Source organism: Nerophis ophidion, linkage group LG03 (assembly GCF_033978795.1).
Source record: "Nerophis ophidion isolate RoL-2023_Sa linkage group LG03, RoL_Noph_v1.0, whole genome shotgun sequence".
Taxonomy (NCBI): Eukaryota; Metazoa; Chordata; class Actinopteri; order Syngnathiformes; family Syngnathidae; genus Nerophis; species Nerophis ophidion.
Window position 1 is genome coordinate 73,697,263 of NC_084613.1, and position 18,704 is coordinate 73,715,966.

The following is an 18,704-nucleotide window of genomic DNA, read 5'->3' on the forward strand; positions in this document are numbered from 1 at the left end:
GCGTCTGCCTCACAATACGAAGTTCCTGTAGTCCTGGGTTCAAATCCAGGCTCGGGATCTTTCTGTGTGGAGTTTGCATGTTCTCCCCGTGAATGCGTGGGTTCCCTCCGGGTACTCCGGCTTCCTCCCACTTCCAAAGACATGCACCTGGGGATAGGTTCATTGGCAACACTAAATTGGCCCTAGTGTGTGAATGTGAGTGTGAATGTTGTCTGTCTATCTGTGTCGGCCCTGCGATGAGGTGGCGACTTGTCCAGGGTGTACCCCGCCTTCCGCCCGATTGAAGCTGAGATAGGCGCCAGCGCCCCCCGCGACCCCGTAAGGGACAAGCGGTAGAAAATGGATGGATGGATGGAAGGTTCCCGACCCCTGGTCTATACCATGGGTGTCGAACTCTGGCCCACGGCCCATATTTGGCCCGCCGTGTAATTTACTTTGGCCTTTGGGGCAATATCAAATTAACATTACAGCTGGCAGTGCCGCTGTAACACCGCATTCACCGCTTATACTTCCCGGTAGACTCCTGAAGTTCGGTGCCTCTCCCGAAAATCTGGCGGGGCAACCATTCTTCCCAAATTTCTCCAGATTTCCACTTGGACAACAATATCGGGGGCGTGCCTCAAAGGCACTGCCTTTAGCGTCCTCTACAACCTGTCGTCACGTCCGCTTTTCCTCCATACAAACTGCGTGCCGGCAAAGCCACGTAATATATGCAGCTTTTACACACACATAATTGAATGCAACGCATACTTAGTCAACAGCAATACAGGTCACACTGAGGGTGGCCGTATAAACAACTTTAACACTGTTACCAATATGCGCCACACTGTGAACCCACACCAAACAGGACTGACAGACACATTCGCACCGAACACAACATACAGAATAAATACCCGGAATCCCTTGCATCACTAACTCTTCGGGGACGCTACAATATACACACCCCGCCCCCCCAACCCTGCCCACCTCATTGTTATTTTATTTTTTAAATTTATTAGCCTGTGAAAACATTAATGTTGATGATATTTACCTCAGAGGGCTGCAAATGGAAAAGAGGCATTATTTTATTTATTTTATTTAATGTACCATTGATGTTTTTTCGTTTGTTTAATGATGGTTGCTTTTGCATGATTAAGTTATGTAATCGTTGCTTGTTCCATATTCAGTGTTAAAGCAAATCAGTGTAGAAAACTGAGCAATAATTAACGTTTTATTCATGCACTTTCTCTTGCTACTTCAAGGCTTGATTGTTTAAATCGTTGTTATTTCATTTTCAAATTTATTATGAGCCTGTGGAAAAAGTTTATTTTTGGTATGTACCTCCGAAGGCTGCAAATAGAAAAGAAACACAACATTTTTATTTAAATTTTGTTTGATATGCCATTGATATTTTTAAATTATTATTATTATTTGAGACTCGATGTTGCATGTCACTATAAAGTTATATAAGCCTTGCTTGTTCAATATTCAACGCAAAACTTGTTTGGGTCCCAATTAATAATTTGTCCAACCTTGGCCCGCGGCTTTGTTCACTTTTAAATTTTGTCCCACTCTGTATTTGAGTTTGACACCCCTGTTTTACGGTAATGTGTTAATAATTTCACACATAAATCGCACCCCCGGCCAGACTATGAAAAAAACTGCGACTTATAGTCCGAAAAATACGGTAGGTTTGCCTTTCCGGCCGTGTGTGTGTGTGTGTGTTGAACATACTGTAGCAACTAAATGGCCATAAATTATTGACCGTTTGTCTAATGACTATCAAACATGTACGCCAGCATGGCTCCCGCTCTTTTTCTGTCCCCCCCCATGTGGATTAGCAGCATATACAAGCAGAGGAAGGGGGAGGGTCATCATCATCATCATCATCATCAGGATTAAAAATAGATGATCTAACGGGCGCGCCTTCTTCTTCTAACGTATTCTAATTTTAGTGCCGTTAGGAGTCGCCCCATCGCTGTTTTCCTTTCCCCGCGCCCATCTACAATACACCTGTCACTGCTTTCTCCGGCGCAATGGCTGATCACAGCACACTTTAAACATGCTTACTCTCCTCTTATCTCTTCCCATACCCTGCTCGATCCCGCTATCTCCCATCGTCGCTTTAATCATGTGACACCTTCTAAACCAAACCCCCCCTGTCCGCCTCCCTGCCTCCACACACACACACACACACACACACACACACACACACACACACACACACACACACACACACACACACACACACACACACACACACACACACACACACACACACGCACAAAACAATATAACTGCCTCCATCAATATCTCTGACAACATTTTCTGCTTTCAAAAGCCTCCGTCCCGTCGAAATTGTCATATTTCATTAAGTATCGTGTACGGCGCACATTAGGCCATCGCTGTGTTTCTGCTTTTAAAAGCTACTTTAAATAAATACACAGACATAAGAAGCCAGCCATGCATTTCCATCACATGCCCCGCTCTGTCTTTTCTTATGCATATACAGTAATTACTAGAGTAGCCAGCAGTCAGTCTTTCAGACAGTCCATATTTGAAGTGGGGATGGAGAAATATGTTGCCATGCAGAAACATATGCATTTATTCAAATATGCTTTGCAAATACTGCAGGGATATATGTTGCGCACCATTGAAGGAAAAATACAGATGTGTGTTATTTCTACTTGGCTTGACTTTAAATCGTTCACAATTATGTCATTTTTTTTGACTAGATATTTCATTAATGGTGTCTTGAAGCAATTTAGAATTAGAAATCAGAATCAGAAATACTTTATTAATCCCGAGAGGAACTATAGTGCACTATTTGGCTGCATCCTGCAGAAGCACTATTGATTCAGCTTAAAAAAAATGTGTGGTGTAAGTCAGTGGTTCTCAACCTATTTTCAGTGATGTGAACATTTTTTTTTAATTCAAGTACCCCCTAATCAGAGCAAATCATTTTTGGTTGGAAAAAAAGGGATAAAAAAGTTAAAAAAAAGCACTATGTCATCAGTTTCTCCCCCTCCAAAAAAACCGAAGCTGCTTTCCCGGAAGTGAAGAAGCAGTGGTAGAACCGGTGCTTCAACAACCTTTTGGGTTTTGCTAGTTTTCTTTTTATAACTTCACATGGCTTACCCAGGATACGGCGGGTATGGCAGCCCAATGCTACCCTATGGAGCGCCTGGAGGACCAGTGGGGCCCACATGCCCAGTCAAATGGGTGGACCAATGGGAGGTATGCCACTCCGGGTTGGTGGATATGCCCCTTACGGGGTAGGCTATCCCAACACATATGGTGCTCCATCCCCAGCTGCCAATGACCCAATGTGGGGTTATTTTACAGCCATTGCTGGTCAGGATGGTGAGGTGGATGCAGAGGAGCTCCAAAGATGTCTAACTCAAGCTGGCTTCACTGGAACCTACAGCCCATTCAGCCTGGAGACATGCAGAATAATGATTGCAATGCTTGATAGGGACTTCACAGGAAAGATGGGCTTCAATGAGTTCAAGGAGTTGTTTATGGCTCTGAATGGCTGGAAGCAGAACTTCATGATGTTTGACCGAAACAGGAGTGGGACTGTGGAGTCTCATGAGATGAACCAGGTAATCAGCTCAATGGGATACCGCATCAGTCCTCAGGCTCTGAACGCCATCCTCAAGCGCTACAACAAAGGTGGACGCATCTTCTTCGACGACTATGTGGCCTGCTGTGTCAAACTTCGAGCGCTGACAAAGAATTTTAAGAGGAGAGACACAATGCAGCGAGGTTCCGTCAACTTCCTTTATGATGATTTCATCATGTGCACCATGGCCCTTTAAGTGCTGCCAGTGGACACGCCCATGGGACCACACATGCTGACCAGCCAATCCTTGATGGATCACGACCCGGTTCTACCTTGGCCAGTCTTATTTGACAAGGGAACTAAGTGCCTGAAAAGTCTGTCAAATATTAACACCATTGCTTATGAATAAATGAACACATGCTATACATATTTAGAAATTGTATACAGCCAAAAATAGTTAGAATATTAACTTTTGTTTGAAAATAACACTTTTGTGCCAGTTTATACATACATAAACCTATAGCTCGGTTGGTAGAGCGGCCGTACCAGCAACTTGAGGGTTGCAGGTTCGATTCCCGCTTCCGCCATCCTAGTCCTTGCCGTTGTGTCCTTGGACAAGACACTTTACCCACCTGCTCCCAGTGCCACCCACACTGGTTTAAATGTAACTTAGATATTGGGTTTCACTATGTAAAGTGCTTTGAGTCACTAGAAAAAAAGTGCTATATAAATATAATTCACTTCACTTCACAGTTTCTGATTTATGAAATTGTATAACGGTGCAAAATATTGCTCATTTGTAGTGGTCTTTCTTGAACTATTTGGGAAAAAAATATGTAAAAATAACTAAAAACTTGTTGAAAAATAAACAAGTGATTCAATTATAAATAAAGATTTCTACACATTAAAGTAATCATCAACTTAAAGTGCCCTCTTTGGGGATTGTAATAGAGATCCATCTGGATTCATGAACTTCATTCTAAATATTTCTTCACAAAAAAATTAATCTTTAACATGAAAATTTATGGAACATGTCCACAAAAACAATCCAGCTGTCAACACCGAATATTGCATTGTTGCATTTCTTTTCACAGTTTATGAAATTACATTCATATTTTGTTGAAGTATTATTCAATAAATATATTATAAAGGATTTTTGAATTGTTTCTATTAATAGAATATTAAAAAAAAAAAAATCTCACGTACCCCTTGGCATACCTTCAAGTACCCCCAGGGGTACGCGTACCCCCATTTGAGAACCACTGGTCTAAATAAGTTTAGCTGTGAGAAGTTAAACTGCTGTTCAATGCTCTATTGACATCGAAATGGCAGATTATATAAACCCGTTAAAAATAATGATAAATAAAACAAAAAATGTTTGATCATTTTCCGAATAGTCAATAAAGAAGCATTTTCCTATACTCAAATCCATAATAATTAATTTCAGTTTATTTTCGGCATTGGCCATATAATAAACTTCAAAGAAAGGGTCATTAGAATAATACACAAACAGTTTGTCACACCTATGGATCATGTTTTGTTTTGTCATGTTATGTTTTTGATTTTGGACATTTAGTCACGTTTTGCAATTCCTGGTTTTGTTTGTTTTCATGCCAACGCATTAGTTGCCACCCTGTCACGCCCCTGCCCTCAGTCCCGCACCTGTTCCTGATTATCACAGCCAGTATTTAAGTAATTTTCTTTCTGTTCATCATTCTGGGATCTTCTTTCTCCCACATGCGCACGCACCCAACCCATGCTGCACCTCCTTCATGTCCTTGTCCATAGTTGCATGCCGTGTAAGTTTTTGTATTAATGCCATTGTGCTAGTTTTGTTTATAGTTTATTATTATTCATAGCCAATTGTTTTTGTGCAAAGTCCTTTAGTTTATGTCCATCATGTCATGCCATCGAGCAGGTGTTTTTGTTTTACGTTTCTACTGTTTAGCCAAGTTTCTTCCTCCATTGTGAGCGCTTTTTGTTGTTTATTTGTTTATTAAATAAACAACCATGTACTTACATTCATGCCTGACTCATCCCACATCATCCTTGCATCGAGGAAGCACAAACATCCACAGCCCAAGCCTGACACACTGCTACTATGAACATTCCAATCCATTATTTATAAGTTTTAATGTGCTAAAATGTTCAGATATTGTGTTTTTAAAAGCAATGGAAATTATGTTTCGAGTAAAGAAAAACAGCCTTCCAGCTTGTATTCTTAGGTTATTTAAATTAAGAGGAAAACAATATAATTTACGGGGATATTGACTGTGGTGAGGCGGATACCTGTCCAGGGTGTACACCGCCTTCCGCCCGATTGTAGCGAAGTTCCAGCGCCCCCCGCGACCTCGAAGGGAATAAGCGGTAGGAAATGGATGGATGAATTGATTTTGGAAATAGGTAAAGTAAGAACGAATATAAAGTATAAATGTATTTCAGTTATAGGAGTTAAATGGTGGAATAAAAACCTCAGTGATGAGTTGAAGACATGTAGTTATTTGTTAAGGTTTGAGAAAGCCGTGAAAGGTGAAATAATTGAAAATTATAAAATATAGTAACAATTACCATCCCATTGATTTTTTTGAACGTTGATGATCCAGGTAATCTTATTTTCAGTGAGGGTATAGGATAGGCAAATATAAGCTTTGGCTTCAGCCTTTTCATTTTTCAGTAATTCTTTTTATTTTATTTTTGTGCGTAAATGTGTATGTTTGTTAAATATGTATACTCTGTACTGTTAAACTGACCACACAAAATGGTTGCTGGTTGATTATATAATATTATATATGTAAAACTTAATTTTAATTTAATTTCATATTTGCTCACAAAAGTCTAAAATAAGCCAAAATCAACATTGCATGCTTCACTATAAGGCAGTGATCTCATTAAGCCAATCAAAAGCCATCTCCACCGCAGTGCCGTTGATGAAGAGTGGAGTGTGGCTGGACTGGTGCCTCCTGAATTCGACCAAGAAGATCATCATCGACTTCAGGAGGCAACAGTCCATCCCACACCACTCTTCATCAACGGCACAGAAGTGGAGATGGTATGCAGCACCAAGTTCCTGGGGGTGCAGATAACCAGATGTGGGTAGAGTAGCCAGAAATTGTACTCAAGTAAGAGTACTGTTACTTTAGAGATTTATTACTCAAGTAAAAGTAAGGAGTAGTCACCCAAATATTTACTTGAGTAAAAGTAAAAAGTATGTTGTGGAAAAACTACTCAAGTACTGAATAACTGATGAGTAACCTGATTACAGCAACAAATAATGCACAAAATCATAAAAATAGCAATGAGCAAATTCAGAGCCAGGAATATCTCTTAAGCAACTAAAACAATAATATATATTAAATAATAGTACATTAAAATTAAATTAAAAAAATGGCACATTGAGCCACAATAACTTAACAGCACCATAGCCTCAGTAGGCATTCATTGATTTGATTGATTGATTGATTAAAACTTGTATTAGTAGATTGCACAGTACAGTACATATTCTGTACAATTGACCACTAAATGGTAACACCCGAATAAGTTTTTCAACGTTTATCAATTACTTAATAAATGACCAAGTCGAGGTGATCTACCTCATATATACATACACACACATATCATATATATATATATATATATATATATATATATATATATATATATATATATATATATATATATATATATATATATATATATATATATACAGTATATAATTTATATTTATTTATTTTGCCGTTTTTGTTCACATGTTAAAGGTGTTTTAATGAATATACATGCATGTTTAACATATAGATTCCTATCTTTCATGAAGACAAGAATATACGTTGGTGTATTACCTGATTCTGATGACGTGCATTGATTGGAATCAGACGTCCACGTTTTCAAATGTCTAATACCACATGAAAGTCGTTGGTTTTTGGCATCTTATTTGTCCAGCTTCCATATTCGTTTTTATACACTTTACAAGAAATACATTGGCGGCAATCTCCGTAGCTTGCTAGCTTGTTTGAGCTGGCTTTCAGAGACTCTTATTTTGTTAACGCAGGCGCGATGGGGCGGCGCTTTTATTGTGAAGACAGGAACTGTGCAATCAGTCTTTAGGCTTTTGACGGGAAGTACGGTTGAAATAAAAAGTGTCTTTTTTCCTTCACACTTTTGATTGATTTATTGAAACTTTTGTTATTAGATTGCACAGTACAGTACATATTCCGTACAATTGACCACTAAATGGTAACACCCGAATAAGTTTGTCAACAAGTTTAAGTCGGGTTTTACGTATCATGGTCATGTGACCGCCTGGCTCTGTTTGATTGGTCCAACGTCACCAGTGACTGCATGTGATTGGTGAAACTCAGGCATGCGTAGATTATACTTTGAAGCTCTGTCATTAACCAAAACAAACATTAATAGATCGATAAAAAAAAGTAGCGAGTAGCGAGCTGAATGTAGATAAATGGAACGGAGTAAAAGTAGCGTTTCTTCTCTATAAATATACTCAAGTAAAAGTATGTTGCATAAAAACTACTCGTAGAAGTACAATTTATCCCAAAAGTTACTCATGTAAATGTAACGGAGTAAATCTAGCGCGTTACTACCCACCTCTGCAGATAACTGACAATATGACCTGGTCCCTAAACACCGGAGCTCTTGTAAAAAGAGCTCAGCAGCACATATAGTTTTCGTGTCGAATGATAATCGCACAGCTCCCTCCCCCCGTTCTCACCAAATTCTACAGAGGCACTATAGAGAGCCTACTGACCAACAGCATCTCTGTCTGGACTGGAGCCCGCAGTGCCTCGGACTGGAAGTCTCTGCAAAGAGTGGTGAGGATGACAGAAAAAATCATCAGGACTCCTCTTCCTCCTAACCGGGAAATCGCAGAAAGCCGCTGCCTGACCAGGGCTCCGAAAACCTGTAAAGACTCCTCCCACTCCCACCAAGGACTGTTTTCACTGCTGGACTCTAGAAAGAGGTTCCGCAGCCTCTGTAGCAGACCCTCCAGGTTCTGTAACAGCTTCTTCCCTCAGGCAATAAAACTCTTGAACGCATCATAATAATCCCCTCAATTTCTCCCCCAAAACTGATTAACTCGCTGGAATATAAAGACAATATAGCATACATCCATAAACGTGGATGCAGATGCAAAACTGCAATCATCTATGTATTCATATTTGCACCTTATTGCTCTTTCATCCTGCACTACAATGAGCTAATGCAACATTTTGTTCTTACCTGTACTGTAAAGTTCAAATTTGAATGACAATGAAAGGAAGTCTAAGTCTAAAAAAAGTTATCATTCGAATGCATAACGATTATATACTGTACATAATACATACAAAAACATTGAAGTACGTAAAAAAGTGTTAAACAAATGTGGTTTAATATGATCATATGGGTAAATTACATAAACTGATTTGAATATAATACTCTGTCTATGAATGTTCTCATTCATCCAGGTCGTTGTAATCTCAGGGCATTCAATCGATAGCAACTGGACTGGTTGGTTTGTCTTAGAAGGCGTTTTGCCTCTCATCCAAGGAGGCTTTAAGGTTCATGGTCATAGACTTAGATTGGTCAGGTCTAGTCTCAGACTTTGATTTGTCAGATCTTGTCTAGCGTCTTGTGCAAATACCTCAGTAGACTTCATCAGTTTGTGCTAATAGGCTTAGATTGCTAAAACTCAAAATATTTGTACTCCAAAAATCAGGAGGGTGTGCCTGGGCAAGGATGGTTTCTACGGTCAAAACTTTGATTTCACCTCGTTAGCAGCGAAGTATTGTATGGCAGAACATTCGCTGTGGATCGACTACTACCAGTCCAAAATATAATCACCCACATTAGCATTCGATTCAGTTGTATACAAAAGGCACAAATGGCATTCTGGTTACTTTCTTTGACCAGAATGTTTCTTACTCCTGTTATTTGTTGGAGGCCCGATTGCAGAGTCTTTTAGGAATGGTTGAAAGGACAGTGTTGTATGTGGTAGACAGGTGGTGTCGCAGACCACCTACTCTGTTCAGGGATGGTTTTTCAACCTTGATATAGACGGCTTTGCTCACTCCTCTTTTGTGCCACACGTTAAGGGTACAGCAACAAGTTATAAGTACCGAAATGCGGATGACACATGCGAGAATACCAGAAACCAAGAAGTGCAAGCCTTCACCGAGCATATTAAAGGGGAACATTATCAGCAAACTTATGCAAGCGTCAATATATACCTTGATGTTGCAGAAAAAAAGACCATGTATTTTTTTAACCGATTTCCGAACTCTAAATGGGTGAATTTGGGCAAATTAAACGCCTTTCTGTTTATCAGTCTTTTAGCGATGACGTCAGAACGTGACGTCACCGAGGTAACACACCCACCATATTCATTTTCACATTACAAACACCGGGTCTCAGCTCTGTTATTTTCCGTTTTTTCGACTATTTTTTGGAACCTTGGAGACATCATGCCTCGTCGGTGTGTTGTCGGAGGGTGTAACAACACTAACAGGGAGGGATTCAAGTTGCACCACTGGCAAGAAATCTGCCGCCAGACCCCCATTGAATGTACCAGAGTGTCTTCACATTTGACATGCGATGCTAAGACTGACATGGCACAGAGATGTATGGATAACCTGCAGATGCATTTGCAACGATTAAGTCAACGAAATCACAAAGGTGAGTTTTGTTGATGTTGTTGACTTATGTGCTAATCAGACATATTTGGTCACGGCATGACTGCCAGCTAATCGATGCTAACATGCTATGCTAATCGATGCTAACATGCTATTTACGCTAGCTGTATGTACATTTGAAACTAGATACCCACATTTAATGCGAAACAAACACTTACCAATCGACGGATTTAAGTTGCTCCAGTGTCACAAGATGCGAAAGTCCTGATCGTTTGGTCCGCACATTTTACTGCCGATGCTAATAAGGCAGCCATGCTATGGGCCACTTTATTAGGTACACCCACGCTGTGGCCGTATAGCGTCAATAGCTATTCGCTCAATAGCTTCAATTTCTGCTTCAATTTTGTTTTCGCTATCTGCCTCCATACTCCGACCATCTGTTTCAATACATGCGTAATCTGTTGAATGGCTTAAGCCGCTGAAATCCGAGTCTGAATCCGAGCTAATGTCGCTATATCTTGCTGTGGTAACCGCCATGTTGTTTGTATTGGCAGCCCTGTATGACGTCACAGGGAAATGGATAGTGGTTTCGAAGATAGCGAAAATAAGGCACTTTAAAGTTTTATTTAGGGATATTCCGGGACCGGTAAAATTTTGAAAAAAACTTCAAAAAATACAACAAGCCACTGGGAACTGATTTTTATTGTTTTTAACCCTTTAGAAATTGTGATAATGTTCCCCTTTAACTCAATGGACAAAAACATCACATTCACACTTGAGGATGTCAGAGACGGAAAGTTTACTTTTTTGGACTGTGATGTCTACATTGGATTAAATAAGGGCCTCCATGACGGTCACACATACCGATCAATACCTATGTTTTGACCCGAATCACCCACTGGAACACAAACTGGGCATTATCAGATCCCTACAACACATTGATCATGTTCCTACCAGCCCATAGGCCAAAGAGAAAGAGCACAGCATTTGAGGGAAGCCCTCGAAACCCGTGGTCACCCCAGCTTGTTATTTGTAAAAAGTGCATTCAGTTCCAGAAATAACAAGAACAGAGTGGATGAGGAGGAAAAAGGTGACGGACGCAAAAATATTGTCATTCCATGTGTATCAGGTCTATCTGGGAAACCCAGAAGAATGTTTAACCATTTACTTCGAACCAGGCTTTGATTGATTGATTGAAACTTTTTTTGGTAGGTTGCACAGTACAGTACATATTCCGTACAATTGACCACTAAATGGTAACACCAGAATACGTTTTTCGATTTGTTTCAGTAGGGGTCCACGTTAATCAATTCATGGTACAAATATATACTATCAGCATAACATTCATCACACAAGTTATTCATCAGAGTACATACATTGAATTATTTACATTATTTACATTCTGGGCTGCGATGAGGTGGCGTCTTGTCCAGGGTGTACCCTACCTTCTGCCCGATTGTAGCTGAGATAGGCACCAGCGCCCCCTGTGACCCCAAAGGGAATAAGCGGTAGAAAAATGGATGGATGGATGGACAATCTTGGGGTTGGGATTTGGTTGATATCAGCACTTCAGTCATCAAGAATTGCATCATCTGAGAAATGGAGATTGAAACAGTGCAGGTGTGACTTTGCAGGATATCAACAGCAAGTGGTGGATCTCAGGCAACACCCGGAGACAGAGATTGTGCATCCTAAAAACCGTACACCCCACGCCCACAGAAACAACCTGGTGTATGGCATCCAGTGTAATGATGAATGCACTGATTCATGTATCGGGGAAACAAAACAACCTTCCCGAAAAAAACATCCCTAAACAAAGGAGGTGGTCTGCGACGTCACACCACCTGTCTCCCACACACAACACTGTCCTTTCAACCATTCTTAAAATACTCTGCAATGTAGCCTCCAACAAATAACAGGAATTAAAAACAGAAGGTGTCAAGGATGCCATGTGTTTACAACTGAATAGAATGGCAACGTGGGTGATTCTGACTATTTTGAACTGGTAGTCGATCCACACAATACTTCAATGCTAACGAGAGGAACTCACACTTTAACGATTGTTGTTAGCTTTGACAGTGGAATTGTTTGTCTGAATTTCAACAGTTATTTTTATCACCACGATAGGGTGAAACCATCCTTGCCCAGGCACACTCCTGGCTTTTGGAGTATTAATATTTTGGTTATTGGCACCAGCAGCTATACTAGATATGACCAATCTAAGTCTGTGAGCACATATATACATATAAATTCACTGTACAAACAAACATACATATACTGTACATATATATTTACTGTACAAACATTCATATACACATTCTGTTCATATACAAGTACATATACATACATACGCTCATGCACATAATCATGTTTCATCAAACATAAATCAATGCTGTTGCCCTAGAGTAAACTGGGTAACACAAGGCATATTGACAGAGCTTAAACCATTGTTACTATAACAATCTACAAGATTAATATAGGTTGCCTCTCTCTCTTCCCTTTCATCTTTCGGTATTCCTTCTTCCTTTTTTTTAATTTTTATTTAATTTAATGTATTTATTTATTTTTATTTTTATTTATTTATCATCTTTCTAGCTATCATTATGTATACGTATTGTTGCATTTGAACAACTTTATTGTTGATAATAGAGGTAATCTATTGGTTTTGTTCATGATCAATAGCGCTTTTTCTATTGGTATTTGTATTGCTCCAGTTTTAGTGTAAAAATGCTCATTGTCATTACTATATTATTTATTTCACTAACTGCTTATTTGTTATCACTTTTACGATCATATTTGTACATATTATGTATGTGCTGGTGTTGTTCTATTGTTGTTGTTGTTATTGTTGTATTTGCTGTTGTTGTTTATGTCTCTCTGTCTAATCCCCCTCTTATCCCCACAATTTCCCCCTCTGTCTTCCTTTTTTTCTCTTTCTATCCCCTCCTGCTCCGGCCCGACTGCACCAAATGATAATATAAATACATTTAATAAAGTCACATTCAAATAAGACAACAAGAGAAGTATCTTACACTTCAACTATATGATTTGCCTGAGAAGCTGGACAGGACAAAAAAACAAAAACAAGTCTGTGAGCACGAACTGATGAAACCTACTCAGATGAGAGGCAAAACATTTTCTAAGACAAACCGAATGAATGCCCTGAGAATATAATACTCGACTCAAAATACAATACAATACAATTTTAAAACAAGGAAATAAGTTTCTTTCATGAAAATAAATAGTAAAAATAACACGCATTTCTGTGATAAAATACAATATATTTAAATGATAAATAAATCACAACGTAACAGTAACTACATTTTTGTAATTAATCTAACTAATAATAAATCAACATCCATCCATCCATGTCCTACCACTTATTCCCTTCGGGGGCGCGGGGGGCGCTGTAGCCTATCTCGGCTACAATCGGGCGGAAGGCGGTCTACACCCTGGAGAAGTCGCCACCTCATCGCAGAATAAAACAACATATTTAGTCTAATAACACAGCAAAAATAAAAATAGTAACAATAATGATGATGATAATATCCTAAAAATTAAAACAAAAACTACCACTACTAGTAAAAATAGAATTTTAAAAATAAAGAATAATAATTGTGATAATAGTAATCATTATAGTAATAATAATAAACATGATTAAAAAAGTACAAAATATAAAAAACTATAATAACATTAATAATATACTGTTCAGTATAATACAATGTATTTGCAATACTGTACGTCCAAAAGTGCAATACAAAGGCGACTTTTTATTATTACAATTGGGAAATTTCCCATTTCTTGATCTAAAAATAATAGACTTGAATCCCCCCCAAAAAAATCACAAAAAATATACTGTAAAGATAAAAAAGAAGAAAATTAGGGGCTATTTTATGAAAATCTTACAACAAAATAAAATACATTTTAATGATATATAATATACAATGTTAGAATAATGAACAGGTAAAATTTTGCGTTGCAAAACTTAACATAACATATAATAAATAGCCTTTATAATACAAACAATACTACTCCTACTTCTAATGACATATCAAAATCGTAATAGCAACAATAACATTTATTATTTGTGGGTATTTAGCTACTTTAATGATTAACTGCATTATTATACATGATATGTAATTCTGAATAAATGTCTTTTCTAAAAAAATACACACACACACACTTCAGCAGGGGACGCTGGAGCCTATCTCAGCTACAATCGGGCGGAATGCGGGCTACACCCTGGACAAGTCGCCACCTCATCGCAGAATAAAACAACATATTTAGTCTAATAAAACAGCAAAAATTTAAATAGTAATAATAATGATGATGATAACATGAAAATATATCAAAAACCAACACTACTACTAAAAACATAAAAACAAAAAAATAAAGAATAATATTTGTGATAATAGTAATCGTTATATTGATAATGATAAGCATTATTAAAAAAGTACACAATATAAAACACTATAATGAAAATAATAATGTACTGTTCAGTATAATACAATGTATTTGCAATACTGTACATACAAAAGTGCAATACAAAGGTGATTTTTTATTATTACAATGGTAAATTTCCCATATCTTGATCTAAAAATAATAGACTTGAATCTAAAAAAAATCACAAAAAATATACTGTAAAAGATTATAAGGGGCTATTTTATGAACATATCATAATAAAATAAAATACATTTTAATGATATACAATATACAATGTTAGAATAATGAAAAGGTAAAATGTTGCATTGCAAAACTTAACATAACATATAATAGCAATTATAATACAAATAATACAACTTCTACTTATAACGACAATTTTAAAATCGTAATAGCAACAATAAAATGTATTATTCGTGGGTATTTAGCTACTTTAATGATTAACTGCATTATTTTACATGATATGTAATTCTGAATAAATATTTTCTCTAAAAAAATACACACACAATAATAATGGTGATAATCGTAATCATTATAGTAATAATAATACACATTATTAAAAAAGTACACAATATAAAACACTATAATGATATTAATAATGTACTGTTCAGTATAATACAATGTATTTGCAATACTGTACGTACAAAAGTGCAATACAAAGGTGATTTGTTATTATTACAATTGGTAAATTTCCCTTTTCTTGATCCAAAAATAATAGATTTGAATTAAATAAAAAAATGACAAAAAATATACTGTAAAGATCAAAAACAAGAAAATTAGGGGCTATTTTATGAAAATATTGCAATAAAATAAAATACATTTTAATGATGTATATTTTTACAATGTTAGAATAATGAAAAAGTACAATTTCAATTTGTAATTCTGAACAAATATTTTTTCCAAAAGTCAAATGTTCTTATAGTATATTTAATATTAAAACCTAATAATAAAAGTTCAAATGAACTCTCATGTTGTTTTAGGTGCATCATCTCCTTTTTGTCTAGCTTTCACATACACACACACACACACACACACACACACACACACACACACACACACACACACACACACACACACACACACACACACACACACACACACACACACACACACATGCACACACTCAAACATCAACACTAACGTGTGCATGCCGCATGATTCGCGTGCCTCTCCATCAGGAGGCGGACCCCGCAAGATGCAGAGCGTGTGGTAATAAGCGAGTTGTCCATGAGGTGTGCTGCCAGACCATTGTGGTCTCCACGCTTGGTGCTTCTCTTTGTGCCGCCACACACTAGCAGCCAGAGGCAGAAAGGAGCTGTCTGTCGTCAGGACGGCTGCTGACACCCGGGGGTGGCGGCCATGGAGAATAGAGGGGAGGCAGCTGGTAGGCCGAACAGGAAGTGCAGCGGTAACCGTATCAACACAAACCCCAACGGCCTGCAACAGGGGATATGAAAAGTGATGTTTGCTTTCTTACTGTATCTTTGTGTGATGTTGCCGTGCCAAACCAACACCTTTTGTGTGGCCTCTCATTAGAGCTTTAGACGGCGAGCTCTGCCAATTCACAGGTGACGACAACAACGGCCGCCAGAGCGCGTCGAGTAAACAGTCCAAAAACAACAGCTGAGGCCACTCCGAGGCGTCTATTGTGGCCTTTTGAAATGTAAGAGGCATAGTTTAGTTTCAGCTGCAGCCGTGCGTTTAATGCTATCCACTTTCAATGTTGTTTTGAGGGTTTCTGCTATAAGTAAAGAAAATATATATACCGTATTTCCTTGAATTGCCGCCGGGTCGCTAATTCATTTAAAACCTCTTCTCACTCCCGCGCTTACCAAAGGCATGCGGTAAAAGTTAGCATGTGCTAATTATTTTAAAACCTCTTCTCACTCCGGCACTTACCAAAGGCATGCATTAAAAATGTGAGTGTGATGTAAGGTTGGACCTTAAATCCTACTGAATAGCTGTTAATATTCTTTCCGTTATGCGATTTCAAATTACCGGTATTGAAATCAGCCTCTTCCATTTTGAAAATGATGACAGGGGAAGTGTCACTCGTGACTTCACGAGTTTGACCAGGCGGTAATTCAAGGCATGCGCATACTATATGCCCTGCGGCAATTCAAGGAAATACGGTATATATAATTGCTCAATATAGTTGTTTTTCATTTTATTTCGGAGCAGACTTCAAACAAGTATTTTGTAGGATTTTCTAAAAAAAAAAAAAAAAAAGTCCCAAATTGGTATAAAGCAGTCACTTTTAATTAATAACATTTGTATTTAATGGCCTACTGAAACCCACTACTACCGACCACGCAGTCTGATAGTTTATATATCAATGATGAAATATTAACATTGCAACACATGCCAATACGGCCTTTTTAGTTTACTAAATTGCAGTTTTAAATTTCCCGCAAAGTATCCTGTTGAAAATGTCACGGAATGATGCACGTGACGTCACGGACTGTCAGGAAATATTAGCTCAGCACCAGTTACGGCTAAAAGTCCTCTCTTTTCATTGCATAATTACACAGTAATTTGGACATCTGTGGTGCTGAATCTTTTGCATTTTGTTTATTTAATAATGGAGACTATAAAGAACAATGCTGTTGGTGGAAAGCGGTTTATTGCAGCTGTCTTTAGCACCGAGACACAGCCAGTGTTTCTTTGTTTTAACACAGAGCGCTCAAGCGAACATGTTTCTCTACACCAACCAGCATGTTTTTGGATGGGAAAATTGTGATATATATCTTACCGGAGACATCATTGGATTATTCGTCCACCTGCAGTAGCTGTTTGAAAGGCAGCTGTGAGCTTGGCTCCTTGGCTTCTCTCCGAGACACTGCGTGTTCACCGCAGCCATCCGACCTCGACGTATGTCTTTACAATCTCACTAAAACACTATTAAAACAATAAGCGGATAAGGGATCTTCCAAAATTATCCTAGTAAATGTGTCTAATTACATCTGAAACGCTCACAAGGAGCCGTCGCTTTTTATTTCATTTTATTACAATTTTTTTTTTCCAAGAATCTTTCATCCTCGCTCAAATTAATGGGGAAATTGTCGTTTTCTCGGTCCGAATAGCTCTTGCTGCTGGAGGCTCCCATTAAAAACAATGTGAGGACGTGAGGAGCCCTCACCCTTGTGACGTCATTGTCTGCGACTTCCGGTAAAGGCCAGGCTTTTTTATCAGCACCAAAAGTTGCGAACTTTATCCTCGATGTTCTCTACTAAATCCCTTCAGCAAAAATATGGCAATATCGCGAAATGATCAAGTATGACACATAGAATGGAGCTGCTATCCCTGTTTGAATAAGAAAATCTCATTTCAGTAAGCCTTGTGTCAAATCAAATTAAAATAAAAAAACAAGGCTTAACTGACTACAATTACTGGAATACTAAAAACCTTGTTTGTTTTAAACTGTGTTGATTGTTTTTAGGACTGCCTTATTTGAAAACATTTATTTTGATTCTAATATTTAGATTAAATATTCATACATTTAAAGTTCACTTTTCATTGTTTGCTTCCAAATATTCATAAATAACGGAATGCTGATTACTGATAAGGCTGGCATGTTTTCCACTACCTGTGGCCGTTACAGCGACCTCAAGACCAGGTCGAGATGTCGCCCCCCCCTGTCCCCTCCACAAGTCAATAAATCACCGTGTCACCTCTGCTGTCCGATGCCGTCTTGCTATCACTAACTTTGAGTGTCCTCTGCATTCTTCCACTTCCCGTGCTCTCTGCCTGACCTCTCAGCCCAAACAAACCTCCTGTCAGCGCTGCAGCGACAGGTAGGACAGCTTTGGCTAATGTGAGGAGTGATGTCCCTCCCCTGTCCTCGACTTTGTGTCTCCCGTGGCGTCATTTGTCCTTTTTAGGGGGCTAGAAGCTTCCCCCAAAACACCCTCAAACCCCTCTGAATGATTTGGTGTTTTTCTTTCATAATTTTTTATTTTTTTTTTACAAAATAGTGCCAACAAATTACATTTAAAGTAGCCATTAAAGCAGGGGTCTTCAACCTTTTCCTAGACAAGGCATGTGTTTTTAATAGAAAAAATCCAGAAGCACACCGCCAGCAGAAAATGTAAAAAAAAAAT

General features: G+C 38.3%; 1 protein-coding gene across 1 annotated transcript; it reads left to right on the forward strand.

Annotated features, from left to right (window-relative positions):
- Window positions 1–3,013: 3,013 nt before the first annotated feature.
- Window positions 3,014–4,190, forward strand: LOC133548817 (grancalcin-like). The gene is given in 2 exon segments (XM_061893751.1): window positions 3,014–3,178; window positions 3,181–4,190. Coding segments are annotated over 2 exon segments (690 nt in total). The 5' UTR covers window positions 3,014–3,108; the 3' UTR covers window positions 3,801–4,190.
- Window positions 4,191–18,704: the final 14,514 nt, after the last annotated feature.